The sequence below is a fragment of the Colius striatus genome, chromosome 23 (genome assembly GCF_028858725.1).
Source record: "Colius striatus isolate bColStr4 chromosome 23, bColStr4.1.hap1, whole genome shotgun sequence".
NCBI classification, from domain to species: Eukaryota; Metazoa; Chordata; class Aves; order Coliiformes; family Coliidae; genus Colius; species Colius striatus.
Genome location: NC_084781.1, coordinates 6,216,474 through 6,232,551, shown reverse-complemented (window position 1 = coordinate 6,232,551; position 16,078 = coordinate 6,216,474). Strand labels below are relative to the sequence as shown.

General features: G+C 59.9%; 1 protein-coding gene across 1 annotated transcript in view; it reads right to left on the bottom strand.

Moving 5' to 3' along the window:
* Positions 1–669: 669 nt before the first annotated feature.
* DSCAML1 (DS cell adhesion molecule like 1) overlaps positions 670–16,078 on the bottom strand; it is an 88,231-nt gene continuing 72,822 nt past the window's right edge. Inside the window, exons 12-33 of the mRNA XM_062014028.1 lie at positions 12,042–12,241; positions 11,394–11,490; positions 11,159–11,287; positions 10,646–10,813; positions 10,404–10,474; positions 9,279–9,519; positions 8,218–8,364; positions 7,982–8,137; positions 6,784–6,923; positions 6,028–6,181; positions 5,766–5,883; positions 5,520–5,683; positions 5,280–5,378; positions 4,265–4,453; positions 3,905–4,192; positions 3,674–3,829; positions 3,514–3,544; positions 3,151–3,269; positions 2,901–3,053; positions 2,585–2,779; positions 1,842–2,153; positions 670–1,177 (exon numbers count right to left, since the gene is read on the bottom strand). Of these exons, the coding sequence (XP_061870012.1) occupies positions 720–1,177; positions 1,842–2,153; positions 2,585–2,779; positions 2,901–3,053; positions 3,151–3,269; positions 3,514–3,544; positions 3,674–3,829; positions 3,905–4,192; positions 4,265–4,453; positions 5,280–5,378; positions 5,520–5,683; positions 5,766–5,883; positions 6,028–6,181; positions 6,784–6,923; positions 7,982–8,137; positions 8,218–8,364; positions 9,279–9,519; positions 10,404–10,474; positions 10,646–10,813; positions 11,159–11,287; positions 11,394–11,490; positions 12,042–12,241 (3,785 nt within the window). The 3' untranslated portion in view covers positions 670–719. The remainder of the gene's footprint in view (positions 1,178–1,841; positions 2,154–2,584; positions 2,780–2,900; positions 3,054–3,150; positions 3,270–3,513; positions 3,545–3,673; positions 3,830–3,904; positions 4,193–4,264; positions 4,454–5,279; positions 5,379–5,519; positions 5,684–5,765; positions 5,884–6,027; positions 6,182–6,783; positions 6,924–7,981; positions 8,138–8,217; positions 8,365–9,278; positions 9,520–10,403; positions 10,475–10,645; positions 10,814–11,158; positions 11,288–11,393; positions 11,491–12,041; positions 12,242–16,078) is intronic.

Genomic DNA, 16,078 nt, shown 5'->3' with positions numbered 1-16,078 from the left:
CACACTGTGCCATGGGCTGTACAGCATGAACTGTCCAGCTGAGCTGGATTTGGGGGTCACCATCCTGTGCTGGGGTTTATTAGGAGCTGGGAGTCCGTGGCACAGCCTGGGCACACCCTCGGCAGTACCATCCCCTGCTCCAACACCCTCCGCTCCTCCTTCCCCAGGGCTCTACAGGTTGGCAGCGGGGGGTGCTCGGTGCCCACGTGCCCCCGGGCTGCCGTGGCACGGGCATGGGCCGCCCCTCTCCCTCCTGCTCACTTCACAAACACCCGCCTATAAACATAACCTTTATTGCACACAGCGCTGGGTTTTTTTTCATAGAAAAAGGTATTAACACGTAAGCATCTGCAAATTGAAGCAACTCCTGCTGTTTTCAGAACAGTAAAATAGCATGCAATGTCTTGGAGACGTTCCTTTTTAAAACCACCGACAAGATCAGGGGGGGAGGAGAAAAAGAAAAAGGTCGCCGAGTCTCTGCTCTGTGCCCCTTCCAAAACGATGTGAAATAGATATATATGTTCACATATATATTATATCTTTAAATCTGTAACATCAAATCCTTTGTGCCCTGGTTTCTTTTTCTGTTCGGAGAAGAAGAAAATAGCTTCATTTATACAAAAGAGTCCGTTATGTACAAGTTTGTTAATTAAATATAAACGGCGGGGGGTGGGGGTCGAAAGGAGCAGCGTCCGTGGCGGGCGGCCCCGCGGGCTGCCCTACACCAGCGTGTACGACTTGGAGTAGGCTCCGGCGCCCTGCTTCTGAGGCCTGCCTACGCCCGACGTGCTCATCTCTAGGAGCGAGTCCCTGGAGCCTCCCACCTTGGAGTGCGGGGGCACCCGCGCCTCGGCGGCGGCGGCGGCAGGCGGCGGCGGGGGCTCGGCGGTGGGGGCTGCGGGGGCGGCGCCTGCGGCGGGGGCGGCCGCGGCGCTCGTCGTGCCGGGCATGGGGAGAGTCCTTTGAGGTAAGGTGGTTGCGGCGGAGGCCGGCGGGGGCAGCCCCAGGGTCTTGCTGCCGGGCTCCAGCGTCATGTGCCGGGCTTGCGTGTGGTAGGCCCGGGCGAGGTTGCGGATGGAGGCTTCCCGCGGCGGCACCACCGGGCACGGCTCGTGGGCGTCCGGCTTGCGGAAGAAGGCGTCCGACTTGACGTAGAGCGGGAGGTTGCAGTAGTCGCCTGCAGGGGGAAGGGGAGGCGGCTCAGGGGCTGGAGTCACCCCTCCTGGTCCCCATCCTGGATGGGGGTGAGCGGGATGTCTAAAACCTGCCACATCACCATGCTGTGAGCTGCCCTGCCCTGTGCCGTGTCATGTGCAGAGCACCTCGAGCCGGAGCGTCCACCTCAGCCAGGACCAGAACCTTCTCTGGAAGTTTCCTTTCGGTAACTAAAGCAGCTGTTAATAACAGCCTCAGCTGTCTCTGTGTGTCTGGGGTAGCAGAAGGGGGATGGGAGGCTGCCCGCCTGGGCTGCCTGCTCCTGCTCTCCCTGTCCTTTCCATGAGGAGAAACTTCTTTGCTGTGGGGCTGAGGGAGCCCTGGCACGGGCTGCCCAGGGAGGGTGTGGAGGCTCCTTCTCTGGAGGTCTTCAAAACCCACCTGGACACGTTCCTGTGTGACCTGGTCTAGGTGGGACCTGCTTTGGCAAGGGGTTGGACTGGATGATCTCTAAAGGTCCCTTCCAACCCCCACCATTCAGCGATTCCCTAATTGTACCTGAAACTCCTGTTGCCTGGGCAATGTCCCACTGAAATGCAGCACATCTGATCGGGTGCTGTACCGTGTAACACTGCAGGAGCACGGCACAACCAGAGAAGAGGGAGGCAGAGCAGGCATGCACTTACTCTTGCTGGCGCGGTGCGGGATGGGCACGGCCACGCTCTTGCCCCGCTCGCTGTCCTGCGGCTTCGGGGGGGAGGCTGTGAAGCGGCAGATGCCAGGCTCGGATGGGGTGCTCATGGAGGTCATGCTGTCGGCGTTGTCGGTGGTGCCGGTGGTCATCTGGTCCGAGGAGCTGTCGGAGATGAAGCACTCGGTGATCTCGAACTTGGCGTGCTGCAGCTGCTCCTCCAGCTTGGCGTGCTCGTAGGCGCGGGCCAGCTCCTCGTAGGTGGACGAGGCACTCTCCGTCGACACCATGCTGTTCCGCCCCTTGTCTGGGGAGGAGAGGACACATCACACACCCGCTGCTTTACCTCTACTAGAAATGCTGTTTCCCACATCATTCTCCTTGTGGTGTGGCCAGGCTGTCCCCAGAGCTGGGCAATAACCCCGGAGCCACCCCAGAGCTGCTGAGGGGCCCAGGAGCCAGCAGCTCACACACACTCCTGTGCCACCTCATCAGACATCAGAGCCCAAGAGCCCTGAGCTGAGCCCACCGCCACCACCGCAGCTCGCCAATTTACTGTGCTCTTCATCATCTTTAGGGCAAGTGGAAATTGCCTCAGGTTGTTCCAGGGGAGGTTTACATTGGAGGTTAGGAAAAAACCTGGAAAGGTTGTTCCAGGCTGCCCAGGGAGGCGGTGGAGGCTCTGTCCCCTAGTTGTGCACCCCAAAAACACCCGTTAGCCAGGACGCCCCCGAGTACCTGTGTCCTGAGAGAGGCTGGCACTGTAGCTGTCGCTCTCGGTGACGGTGATGCCGTGCTGGGAGCCCACTGTCCTCCAGTCCGACGTCAGGGTCCGCGCAGGGGTGGACGCCTGGCACTTGGTGAGGGTCCACTGGCTCGAGTACCGGTTGCGGGTGCTGTGTGCGGACTTCACGCTCTTTCTGGACACGGGATCTAAGGAACAAAGGCAGTCTCAGTGGGGCACTTGAGGGGCGGCCAGCAGCACCCGGCTCAGACACAACTGCCCCGAGCCCACGTCTGTGAGCGCCCAGCAAACCCACCAGCAGCCACTTACTAGTGCCGGGGCGGATGTCCGACATGTCGATGAGGGGCCCCGTGTTTTGGATCAGAGCCGGGTGATGCAGTGAGACGCCCGTGCAGAAGCTCTGCGGGTTCACCGCCTGGCTGAACTCTGTGTCGGTCACCGGGATCGTGGCCTTGTCATCCCCTGAGCGAAGCAGCAGCAGGAGCTCAGACCTCTCTGGCCATGCTCAGCACAGCCCCGGGATGCCTGTGCCCCCAGGCCAGGGTAGTGCAGTGCTTACCCAGCTGTTTGATGCCTTCCTTGTCCTCGATGAGGAGCTGCACCCGCGGGATGTCGATGTGCAGTCGGGGCCCTTGCGGGGGGCCCTTCACCGGCGTGTCGAAGCTGCGGTTATTCTTGCTGTGAGGTGAGAGGGGACGCAGACCCGGCCATTACCCGAGACAGCCCCGTGCTCAGCTCTCCAGCTAAGCAGCTCTCCCCTAGGCCAGCTCCCCATGGCTCTGTGCTAGAGAGAGGCTGGCACAGCCCTCGCAGGTCAGAACCCGAGGAGGTCTGAAACCAAGTCAGTGCTGAACCCTGGCTTAAAAGCACTCAGGACTGCCCCACTCCACCCTCCGCAGCCACTTGGAGCTCCGAGACTCACCTGATCAGCATTTCAGCCAAACTCTTGGCATCTGTGCGGAAAACACACAAACAAGAAGGAAGAATTGTTTTGAGGGCTGTTCAGGGCATAACAAGCTAGTGTGGGGAAGCACAGGACTGCAGTGCCGTCCCGGGCACCGTGCCTCCAAATCCCATCTCACCTCGAAGCCTCTTCAGCCGCTTCTCCTTCCTCTTCTTACGGATGATGAAGAGCAGGGCCACTCCCAGCGTGGCCAAGATCACGGGGCACGCGATGGTGAAGAGCTTCTTCACGTCGTCCCCCTCCCCTTGGGCCGACTTGATCGGGGGGATGGTGCCTGGGGCAGAGGATGGGGTGTCAGCGCTCCCGGGCCCCCCACGCCGCGGCACCCGCCCCGCAGCCCCCCACTCACTGCCGTCGTAGTCCAGCGTGGCGAACTGGGCGGTCTCGTTGCCGCAGCCGGCGCTGTTGCAGGCCTTCATGCGCAGCTCGTACCACGTGGCCTCGCGCAGCTCCGTCAGGAACACCTCTGCGGAGCTGTTGGTGCGCAGGCTCTGCCACACCCAGTTGCCTTTGGGCCGGTACTCCAGCACGATGGCCGTGATGGGGCAGCCCCCGCTGCTCCAGCCCTGCAGGTTCAGCCGGGCGTGCGTGGAGTTGATGTGTGTGAAGAGGTGCTGGTCCTTGCTGAAGGAGGGCTCTGCGGGAGAGGAGCCGTCAGCGGGGCGGCTGCAGGGGGCCGCGGCCGAGGGGCCCCTCGGGGCAGGCTCACCTCTGCCGTGGGTCTTGGCCTCGATGATCTCGCTGATGCGGCCGGCCCCCACGCTGTTCTTGGCCGCCAGCTTCACCTTGTACCACGTGCCGCACTTGAGGCTCTCCAGCTTGAAGGAGCGCTCGGAGGAGCTGATGAACACGTCCTTCCACTCCTCGCTGTTGTCCACCGAGTACTGCAGGACGAAGCCTGGGGGACAAAAGGCAGGGCTCTACACAGGGCCAAGCTTCCACGGCTCCCATGTGGATTTGGCTGTTGTTGCAGCTTACTTTGCCGATTCTCCAACGCAAACCAGAGGGCAGAGCAGGATTCCTGCCTCGGTGTGTGAGCCAGGCGCGCTCCCCCGGCCGTGCCGCAGCCAGGCCCGGTGCCCCCGTGCCACCCACAGTGCCTGGCACCCTGGTGCCTGCCACTAGTTATTTGTTTTGTACCTGCAGCATGTTTTTAATATTCCTAATCCAATTATACCCAAATTTATCAACAGAGTCCGCTGGAGTGAGAGGCTGCTGGCTGGGGAGATTTGCTTGTAATTACTTCCATGCTTTTAATTAATTGTAAGCGAGGTCTCCTTCCCCGCTCCCCCCTCTGCGTGCAGCTGTTTCCACGTCTGATTCATGAGGTGAATCAGAGCAGAAAGGAGGCTGGGGAAGGCAGGGATGCTCCTGGAGCACCCCGAAGGCCTGGCCTGCCAGGAAGGGGCACAAATCCCCCCGTGTTGGGTTCAGAGTCACACCAATGCCGGGAGACACAGAGCAGCCGCTGCGGCTGGCCCTGGCCACCGGCACCCGAGCAATTAACGACCTGCCTGTCTCTGGCTACCTCCATCACTGTCTCTTGCCCAAAACACCTCTTGAGAGCCTTCATTAAGACTGGCAGTCCTCTTACAAGCTCAGAAGCGTTCTAAAGCGTTTCTGAGGTGTTTTGGAGAGGAGGAGGCTGAGGCACACAGACAAAAGCAGGTGCTCAGCATGCAGGAGCGTGCCTGAACTCACAGCCCATGAGCATCGGCACCCACCTCGGATGGAGCTGCCCCCGTTGTCCCCAGGAATCCAGGCCAGCGTGATGGATGATGCCGAGGTCTTGGAGACGGTCAGGCGGGGCTGGTCTGGGGGCACTAGTGAGGAGGGAAAAGCCTGTGAGTGCCTCACAGCTGAGAGAGTCCCAAACTGTGTCCCCCAAAGAAAGGGGAAATGTCAACAAGACACCTCCCCCCTCAGCCCCGGCCCAGCAAGAGCCACCCCCCGCTGCCCCTCACCTTGCACCAGCAGGTTGATGATGATGGTGTCGAAGCCCCAGGTGTTGGTGGCGGTGCAGGTGTAGTAGCCCGAGTCCTCGGCTTTCACCGAGCGCAGCACCAGCGTGCCATTGGCCTGCAGCAGGCGGTGGCCGTCCACTGTCACTGGGATGGCGGAGTCCTCGCTGCCGGCACAGGAGGGGACGCGTCAGCCTCGCAGGATGCAGCTGCTACCAGCCCCCGGCTCGTGGGCAGCCCCCTCTGTACCTGTCCTTGGTCCACTTGATGGCGGGGACCGGCTCCCCCACGGAGTTGCACGGCAGCCTCACGTCCTTCATCCACGGCGTGGTGACGGTGCCTCCAAAGGAGATGATCTTGGCTGGGGCTTGGGGGCAAGGAGAAGAGGTCAGCCTGGCGGGGACGGAGCTGAGACCCTCCCCGTGCCACCCATCCTCTGCCCCGGGCACGAGTCACTGCAGGCTGACGGGGAGCAGCCGAAGCAGCCGCAGGGAGCCGGGCCCCGCCGCACCTTTCCCGGCAGGCTCGATGGTGACCTTCTCGCTGATGTTGCCGCGGCCGGCCGAGGTGACGGCGGCCACCCAGAGCATGTACTGCTGCCCGCGGGTCAGGTGGGCGATGCGGTAGAACAGCTGGTCAGGGCTGGTCTCGTACTCGCTGGGGGCCTGGGGGAGAGAGGTAAGAGAAGGTGCAACCTCTGCGAGACCCTCATCATCCTCAGCTTGGGCTCCTGGGGGATGGATGTGGGGCTGAGGCGTGCGAACACGTGGCTGCGGGCGGGTATCTGCACCTTCCCTGTCCCTGTGGGCACCCTTGCAGGGCCCCACAGATGCCAGTGTGCCCCACAAGCAGACACCTATGAGAACGCTGCATGGTATACAGAATTTCTTTTACCCAAATAACAGTTTTGACAAGATGCCAAGAAAACAATATCAGATCCCAGTGGTTTTACCAGTTGCTTTGATGAAAAGATTATGTTGCCCTGGAAACCAGCGGCTCAGATAGTGAAATGAGTTTGAGAAGGAGCTTTTGATAAGCACCAGTCTGCAGACCTCCCATCAACCTCTCCCTCAGGAAGGAGAGATGGGGCCGGGTTCAATTTCTATTTCATTTTCGGTTGGCTGCTGGCACATTTCCCGCTCTGGGGCGAGCGCTGAGCAGGGTGGATGCCGCAGGAGGGGAACGGGCTCACGAGGGCACTGTGCCCTGATGCAGGGTACCCACGGATGCTGGCCCAAGGGACTTTGGCTGCCCTCCCACCCCTTACCGGCTGGCCGGAGCCAGGGCTGGAGCAGAAGATGGTGTATTTCCGAATGATGCCGTTGGGCTTGGCCGGCGGCAGCCAGGACACCACCACGCTGCTGGCGGAGGATGGGACAGCCTTGATGCCTGCTGGGGGACCTGGAACTGAAGGAGGGAGAACGTGGCAGCACCAGGGCGGCCCGTGCCCAGTGCCATGGCAGCAGAGAGTCCTGTTTGTCATGGGTAAAGTACGCAGTTCTCTCTTTCTAGAAAGGCTACCAAGCCTTGTTTTATGAACAGTGTTCAGTCCTGCTGCTGGTGACAGTTTTCTCCAGACACTATACACTCTGCTGACTTCAAAGGATCAGGGCTTCCACGGCAGCACCAGGCAGGGACAGGTCTGCAGGTGGGCAGTCACCCTGCTGTCACCTGTGGGATACCTCTCCATGAAGGCCGCTGAGCCAGAGGCAGGAAGGGTTATTGCAGCCCAGGCTCTGGTTTAGAAGCCGCGATGGGCTTGTAATGGCCGTGCCTTTAATCTGTCTGCAGCCTTACCCTGCCCAGCTGTGCCTCCCGGCAGCTGGCACTTCCCAGGACGGGCAGGCAGCGCTGCCAGCACAGGGGCCCGGGGAACGCTCTGCTACCGACTTAATGGCATTAAAGTAGGGCAGGAAAGGGTGTAAATATTTAAATATCCCCACTTAAAGAAAAGAAAAAAAAAGGGAGAGGGAAAAGACCTGCCTGTGGCTGTACACAGGGAGGAGGGGTTCCTCTGCATCCCCACAGCTACTCCAGCCCTTCCCTCACCAGTGCAGCAACACAGTGTGCCGCGGCACCAGCCTACGCTCCCGGCACGCTGTGACCCTGAGCGATGGCAGCGAGACCCGAGGGGGCTGGGGCTGCACAGGGGGCTGGCTCAGGCTCTGCTCCTGTGGAGCAGGAGTCAAGGAGTATGTACAGGCAGCGGGGCAGCCCAGGTGCCTTCTTCACCTCACAGCCAGACACGGCTCTGGGTACACAGTGAGCTGTCCTGGCTTTGGGAAACTGAGCAGGGAGGAAACAAGACGAAAGGAAAAGCCCTTCCAGGCCTCGCCTTAGTCACTGCAAACAGCTCCTACTAAACACTTCATCATCTTCCTTCTAATTAGCACTGTGGTTTATCGACTGGAGTGGGAGGAGAGCACGCCCACACGCCCCCGTCCCCGCGGGGCCCCGCCACTCACTGTCCTCCTTGGTCTGGATGTAGAGCACGCTGCTGCGCACGCCGTCGCCCGCCTGCGTGTACGCCAGCACCTGCACGCTGTAGTTGGTGAACTTCTCCATGCCCCGCAGCTCCACTCGCTCCCGCGTGGTCGTGATGTTCTGCATCTCGCCCCACTCTGCGGGCAGACGAGACCCCTCAGCCCCGCGCCGCCCCCGGCCCGCGACCCCGCGCCGCCCGCTCGCCGCCGGCACTCACCTCCGTCCATGTAGAGGGACCAGAAGATGACGCGGTATCCCTTCAGCACCCCGTTGAGGGTGCTGCGCGGGGGCTCCGACCAGGAGATCACTGCCACGTCCGACGTGATGGAGATGGCCCGCACGTTCTCGGGGGGCTGGCTGGGGACTGAGGTTGAGGAGAGGGAGGACAATCAGTGGGAGGGTGGAGAGGTGGCACGCAGCCGCCAAGTGCCAGGGAGCCACGTCCCATGGGTCAGCCGCCCCAACTGCACCTGCGTGAGACCCCTCTGTGCTGCTGCCCGCTCTCCCCCAGCCGCTCGTCCTGCCCAGGCACTAGGGCTGGCAAAACACAGCAGCTTCGCTCCTCCTGGGCCACCAAGGCCGGTGCAGCCTGGCCACGCTACGCCTGCCGGCAAGGGGAGAGCTGGCTGGGTGTGAGGCAACGGGATCCCACCGCCCCTGAAGAAGTAACTCTAATTTTTATGAGCGTTTAAGTGGTGATACATCACCGTAATGATCCTCTCTGAAAATTATTATTGTTTCATATTACTTAGGTGCAAAAATATAAGCACCATGTAATTAGGGACAGAGGATAATAAACTAATGCAGACAGTCCGTTTGAACAGAATGAAGGTAATATAATTATGGAAAAGATGCTATTGCTAAAACAGGGGCCCTTGAATACCCCAGGAGGAGTGCTAATGCAGCCAGGAAACGATCATGGCTTGACAGGCAAACGAGGGCCTTAATTAAGTATGAAAAACTGCTGAGCAAACGCACTGCAAAACTTTTTTCCCTCATTGTTTGTAAAACAACTGAGGCCACGGCAGCGATCGCTACCAGATGGGGACATCCCCAGCAGTTTGGCAACGTCCGAATCCACCCTGACACCCTTCCAGTCGTGGCAGAAAGCCAGTGCCACGGGTGTCCTGGCACCCTCCTGCACACCGGCTCCTCCCCAGGGTGGCTGTGAGCGTGCGTAGGCAGCCGGGAGCCAAACACTGGAGGGGGGCAGCAGCCATGCCAGGACGTGCTGGGGGTCCCTGAGGGGAGCAGGGGAGCTGCCCAGCCCCACCTTACCGTCCTCCAGCGTGGTGGCGTTGATCTCGCTGGACGAGGGCCCGGTGCCGGCACGGTTGAAGGCCTGCACCACCACGCCATACTGCGCAAACTTCTTCAGGTTGTCCAGCGTGTAGACCTCACTGTCTCCTGTGGCTTTCATCTCCACGATGCTGTACTGGCCGTTGCTGCCCGGGCTGTTCTCCCGGTACCCGATCTGGTAGCCACGGATCACACCGTTCTGCAGCTCCTTCTTCGGGGCCTGAGGGACGAGTGGTGTGAGACAGAGCGCTGTCACACGCAGGGCTGCACTGCCCCGGGGGCTTTTCTCAAGGCTTTGGGTTTCTCCCCTCACAGCAGCACTTGGGTGTGCGCACTGATGGGGAGAACAGGGTCCTTGGAGACCTCTGGAGAGGAAGCTGCTGTCTGGGCACACATTCCCCAACCCAGTAGCTCAAAAGGGAGGAAAACCGAGGAAGAAAACCTCAGGTCTGAGAGCCTTAACAACACACGAGGCCTAGCTGAGATCAATCTTAACAATATTTCTCTGAAGCATTAAGAAATCAATAGGCTTGATTGCAAATTTATGTTACAAAGCCAGGGCGATCCATCTTACTGAAATACTCTTAAAATGAAGTGACTTATCTTTCAAGTGAATCTTATTTTCCATTAATCTGTTTCTCGGCGCTTAAGGGGAAGGGGGAGAAGCTGGACCCCTCAATTTATTGACTCACCGGTACATTCCCAAGTCCTAACTTTATAATCAATTCTATTTTTCATTATGCACCTTTGGAAAAATAAATCCCATTCTAAGTCGTATTGATCTGTGCTCAAACCCTCTGCAACCCGGCGCCTTGGCTGGAACATGTTTATGCCCTCTCTCTGCCGTGGCCCCCCACGGACGTCCAATGAGATGATGAGTTTGTTATCAAACATGATTAAGAGGGGCCCCGTGGATGCAGCTGAGCTGCACGTCCAGCCTTCATCCTCTTGTTTTGCCCAGGAAGCTCTCTCGGACCACTCTGTACTGTTGACCAAAGGCCAGGCCCAGGACAAGATGCTGCTACAGAGGCTCGAGATGGAGTTTGGTGCTTCCCAAGTCCCCATGGCCAGGGAAAGCCGGCGCGCCGCCACGGCCTCACTCACCTTCCAGGTGACCTGGATGCTCTGGGACGTCATGGGCTGCAATGTGACATCCATGGGGGGCCCATCGGGAGCTGTGGAGGAACGGACCCGAAAGAGCACGTTGGGAAGCATCAGGGAAAGGATCTTCTTCTCAGGACCAGACTCAGTTAAGGAGGGCTCTGCCACAGCCAGCTCCACTGAGGGCTCCAGGCCCCGCACGACCCGTGGTGCCGCTGCACGCTGGCCCCAGCCAGGAGCGGTACCTGCTTCCTCGGTGCTGATGGTGAGCTCCTTGCTGGGCTCGCTGCGCCCGATCTTGTTGAAGGAGTACATGCGGATGCTGTACACGGAGGCCGGGTGCAGGTCCACGATGTTGGCCTGGTTAATGGTCGGGGAGATGTTGCGTGTAGATTGCTTAAAATCCCAGGAATCTGGAAAGGCAGCGGAGCAGGGTCAGCGCTCGCCCCGTGTCCTGGGCTGTGCAGTACCGAGGGGCCACGCTTGGGCAGGTGAGGTGCTGTGCAGCCTGGCTTTGGCTTTTTGCAAATGCTCTTTTTGAATATTCCCTTCCAACAGACATTAACCCATTTCGTTAGCGCTGCTCTCCCTTCACCAAATGAACCGGGACGCAGAGGTTCCCTCGGAGGTGCTAGTGGGGCAGCTCTGCGCCTGCCCGTGCCACCCAGACCCCCAACACCACGGCCACAGCGCAGCCTCCACCCCACCGTGGGTTGCGCTGGCACAAGGAAGGGAAGGGAGAGGTCACCATCACCTACCTGACTTGTTCTTGTACTCGATGTCGAACCCGGTGATGATGCTGTTGCCGTCGAACCGCTGCGTCCACCGCAAATTCATGCTCCGGGCTTTCACCTCGCGGATCTCCAGCTCCGGCGGGTCGGGGGGCTCTTGGGGACACGCGGGCAGGTTGGGGACAATGGGGAGAGAAGCCCCCCGGGAGCAGGGAGAGGTGAGGCTCCGCGCTGCGGGGCTCGTGCGCAGGGGAGCGAGTACCTTGGACGGTGAGCTGGATCAGGCCTCTGTCCTCGCCGTAGGAGTTGATGGCGTGACAGGAGAAGAAGACTGAGTCCCCGCGGTCGGCGGGCTTCAGCTACTCATGTTTCAGGGGCAGAAGAGACACCGTTTCAGCCTGAGCTGCCCCACCACCGGCTCCTGCTGGGAGCTGTGTCTGCGGAGGCAAGTCACCCTCCAACCCCCACCCCGGCTCTGATCCACAGAGAGAACATTTGTTGCCTGAGAGGTCCCTGGTGCTGCTGTGAAACACCATCACAACAGGAGGCTGTTGTACAGGCAGCTGAGCTCCAGTGCAGAACCCAGGGGCTTGTCACAGCAAGAGGCAGTGGCTGTTTTTTTCACTGGTGTAATTCCAATTGGAAGCCCAGGGTAGCTGTAACTCTCAGGCTGCTCACAAAAGGCCAGGAGCTGGCCACGTGCTTTGCCTGGCTGCGCTGCAGTGTGCCAGGCTGGGGCAGATACAGCCAGCACACGGCGCCGCTGCCTGCAGACTGGTTTTCTAACATCCCTCCCTGCCCAACTGAGCTTTGCCAGCCTTGGTGACACCCATCCACGGACCACCAACACCCTCCCAGGGCACCCCCTGCCCCCTCCATCGCCCCACAGCCCGTCTCCCAGGCCGCTCACCTTCAGCGTGGAGATGACCTCGTCGCCGTTGTCCTTGGTGGTGATGGCGTAGCGCATGTTGCGGTCGGGGTCGATGACGGTGTCCCCCTTCTCCCAGCGGATGATGATGGGCCGCTCGCCCCGTGCCGTGCAGTTCAGCTCCTTGGTCTGCCCCTTGATGGCGATGGTGGTGTTGGGGTGGGAGGTGATCATGGCTGGGACTGCGGGGAGGGAGGCAGGCAGGTCACCCACCCGTGTGCCCGGGGGATGGCTGCGCCACCTGCGGCTGCCCGGCCCCGCCACGGCGGCCCCAGGGAAGAGAGGGCGCAGGTCTCAGTGAGAGGCCGTGCAGCCCGAAGTGGGATCGTCTCGCTGCGTTATCCAGCTCGGGATCATAAAATAATGAAGCAGATAAATTTTATAATGCATAGCATTACACCGGGGTAGACAATAAAACGTGAAAGACAAATAACCAAGCGCACACTATAATGAAGAGAAAGCCTCCAGTCTGAGACGTGTGGGTATGAATTATTGACTAAGGTTTTACACTCCTGAGGATGAGAGGAAGAATGTTTTCCATCACAGATTTGCATAATTCACTCGTATAAACCTGGGCAGAATATAGAGTGCCATTTCCTATCAGCAAGGCCGCCTTCGCACTGCAGATGCCAGAGATGGGCATTTTGGCTTGCAGTGGGCACCCCAATCCATGAAGGAGGTTGGTGGGGAGGCCCCGTGCCATGCTCACCACCCTGTGTGGCTGTGGCATGCTCAGAGCCAGCCCTTGGCACAGCGAGTCCCTCTCGCAGCCCTGGCACGGAGGTTCAGCCTCTGCTGCGGGTGCGTGGGGCGCTGAGGAGGGCCAGCACAGCCCCTCGGCTGCTGCCAGGCTGGGGCTGCTCCTGCCCATCCCCACGCACCACAGCAGCTGCTGCCCAAGCGCTTCTCCTGGCTGCCAGGGAGGGCTCCTGGCTCCTTCCCCGCAGTGTCCCCACTCCATGGGTTGGAGGTGGAGGGGGTCGGGGGGGCGAGGGCAGCCTGGGGAAGCAGAAAAAAATGTAATGCATAAACAAACAGCAGCGCCGAGTCCCGCAGTAATGTATGATAATGACAATCCGCAAAGGCAACACACACTGTTGTAACGGCACACAAGAGGCTCTAATGAGCTACGACTCCTCGGCTTTCCGTGGCAATGTAATTCAATTAACAGCTAAGGAAACCTTTCCTCCTGAGCTGCCGGTGTTTGTGGGCTGCAGGGCAGGCGCCCACCCTGGCACCCGTCCGCAATGTCCTGTGCCAATCCTGCCCCGAGGTGAGCGTGGGGACAGCGAAGAGCAGCGCTGGCAGGGCACACCTGAGGCTGACCGCTGCTCTGGCTCTGAGTGGGCACAGCCCAGAGTACAGGCGCTCAGAGACAGGTGAGGGGCCTGGCACACGGTTTTGGCACAACGGCAGCCCTTGCCTGCATTCAGCCCGGGCTGAAGGCTGGTGTGGCACAGAGGGTGTGTGTGGCCAATGGGGCAGGAGAGCCTCGCAGGGCTGTGGCAGCTGTGGAGGCATCAGCCCCTTTCCCGGTGAGCAGCAGCCCCGGGAGAGGAGCTCCGTTTCAGGCTCTGCTTCTCTGAAATGCACTTATTGATGTTTGATTAAAAGCAGCTCCTTGGATGTAAACATATCAACTGCTCTCAATTGCCGGGGCCCCAGGAGAGGAGCACACAGTCCAGAGCAGCAAAACAAACCGAATGAAAACCCCAAGCAACCGTGCAGCTGGCATGAGCCAGGGCACAGAGACAGCACCTCTTGCACACCGGTACCTGCCACCTGCCCTGGAGCAGCAACGCTGCATGTGGAGGGAGAGTCTCTGAAGGCTGCTGGGGGCTGCTCCTGGCCAGACCATGCCCTGATCCCAGGGCGCAGAGACATCAGGAGCACTGGTTCTTGCCTGTCATGGTGTGGGCCAGGGTGCAGACAGGCTTCCCTTGAGGAGAGCCTGCCTCTGGTGCATTCTGCACCCAGCTGTCCTGCCTGTGCCCAGCTGCCCCTGCCAGCGCCGCTGCCGCACTCCCCCCATAGCCACGGGCCTTGTTAACAGGGCCCTGACACGAGGCTGGTCCCGCTTGCTGGGCAGAGATAAGCCTGGCTACAAAGGCAGCCGACAGCCCCGGCATGCTGCCATCCTGCGCCGGCCTCGCTGACAACTGAATGAGAACGGTGACAAGGGCTGCGCCTGCCTCCCTCGCCCCCCTCTTTCTTGTTTGGAGTCAGCTCTGTGATGTTAATTTGATTGCACCCATTTCAGCTTCCTTTCTACACTGATTAGCTGAGTTCCACCTGAAGCATGAGATTAATTCCAATTGCATGGAAGCAATCAGTTATGCTCTCGCCGTACGGCAGCCAACTTCCCCATGCACCCGACCCACCACACGCAGGCGGCTGCCCCTCTCCCAGCCCCCGGGCACGACCCTTAGGTGGCACAGCCCACAGGACCCACCAGGACGTGACCCTCTCTGTCCCACACGCAGCCATGTGCCAAACCATGCTACTGAGCTTGTCTCCAAAGCGGGGAAGGACCAGGTGCCGTGGGAAGGCTGCAAGTTGCTGCCTGTATCCAGATCCACACTTGTGCCTGAGGCTGAGTGGAGCTGCCTGGTGTGGGCAGCCAGGGGTGGGGAAGTCACAGCCTCAAGGGTTACGTTCCCACAGGGGTAAGAGCAAAGCTGGGTGGCTTTTCCCAGCCCAGCACCTGACAAAAGACACGTCAGGCGCCATCTGAGGCGTTCCCCAGCCGTCTGTGCCCGCCACCGTGCTGGTATGAGGGAAGGGTGGATGCAGGCTGCCTGCCACGGCTGCTCCCCCTCCCTCCCCTGCTGACCACCAGCTGCTTTGTTTGGGCTCTGATTAACTTTCGTTTAACTTCGTCCGCAGTGGCCTGGCTTTCAAGGAGAGCCGGCGCTGATCTGCCTTTAATTGGCCTGACATTTCACTAAACAAACAACAATCCAAAAATGAGACAAAGAGCCCCACATAACGCTTAATTGGCTGTGGCGCTTCCTCTCCCTATTCAGCCGAACCTTTTCAAAGGCTGGAGGTCTCCGGGAAATGTAAAGGCACATGCATAATAAGGTTATGTGCTATTCAAGTCAGCAAGCAACCTGTCCTGGGATGCAATTACAGCAGAGAGCGGGGACAAGGCAACAGTTCAGGCTCCGAGGCTCCCGCACGCTCACTCGGGATTAATCGCCTCGACTTTGTACCTGCGCCTTATTGAAGTGCCTTGTTTGAAGTCGCTCGTTTGGATTCATCAGTCGGCGGGATAAATTAAACAGCTGACAGGGAGGGGAGCAGAAACCCAGCAAGGCAGAGGCTGGGTGGGGAGGGGAGAAGCCCCAAGAGAAACTGCTGATGATGCCAGGAAAGGCAGGGCTTGGCCAGGGAGGGGAGGGAGTGAGGGGGCTGCCTGAGCCACAGTCACTCTATCTCATCCTGGGCAATTCCTCAGGGGTGAGACCCTCACCAGGGCACAGTGGTGGTGGCACACACGGCCCCCGCCTGCCCCCTCCATCGCCTCTGGCAGGAGGTGAGCGGCCAACATGCTCCTTGCCTCGTCCTCTGGCACGGGCAGGGTAGAGTTCAGCCCTGCCGAGCCCAGCCCCACTCCGGGGACACGTGGGAGCTGCCAGTCCCCGCTCCATCACCTCCTCTTTGACGTCTGAACGTTCATGGCAGCAACAGTTCAAATAACTGAAGAGGAGCTGGAGATTATGCATTCTGCTGATAGCAACGGGAGAGGAATCCAATAACCAGCGCAGTTCAAACACGGTGTCTAACAACACTTCCCAGCCCAGCCCTGTCAAATCAGCCCAGCTCTTTCCTCTCCTCCCGTATGATGTAGATTGATTGCTCGCTTTTATTACGGACAAGGCGTGTTTAATAGCAAAAGGAAAGCGGGTCCCCGGAGGAGAGGAATCGATGCCCTCCCCATGCCCCGCACATCGATGGTGGGGATGGGCAGAGCCGGGCCGGCGCACGTCGTGCTGGCAAGCGCACACCTGCGGCCA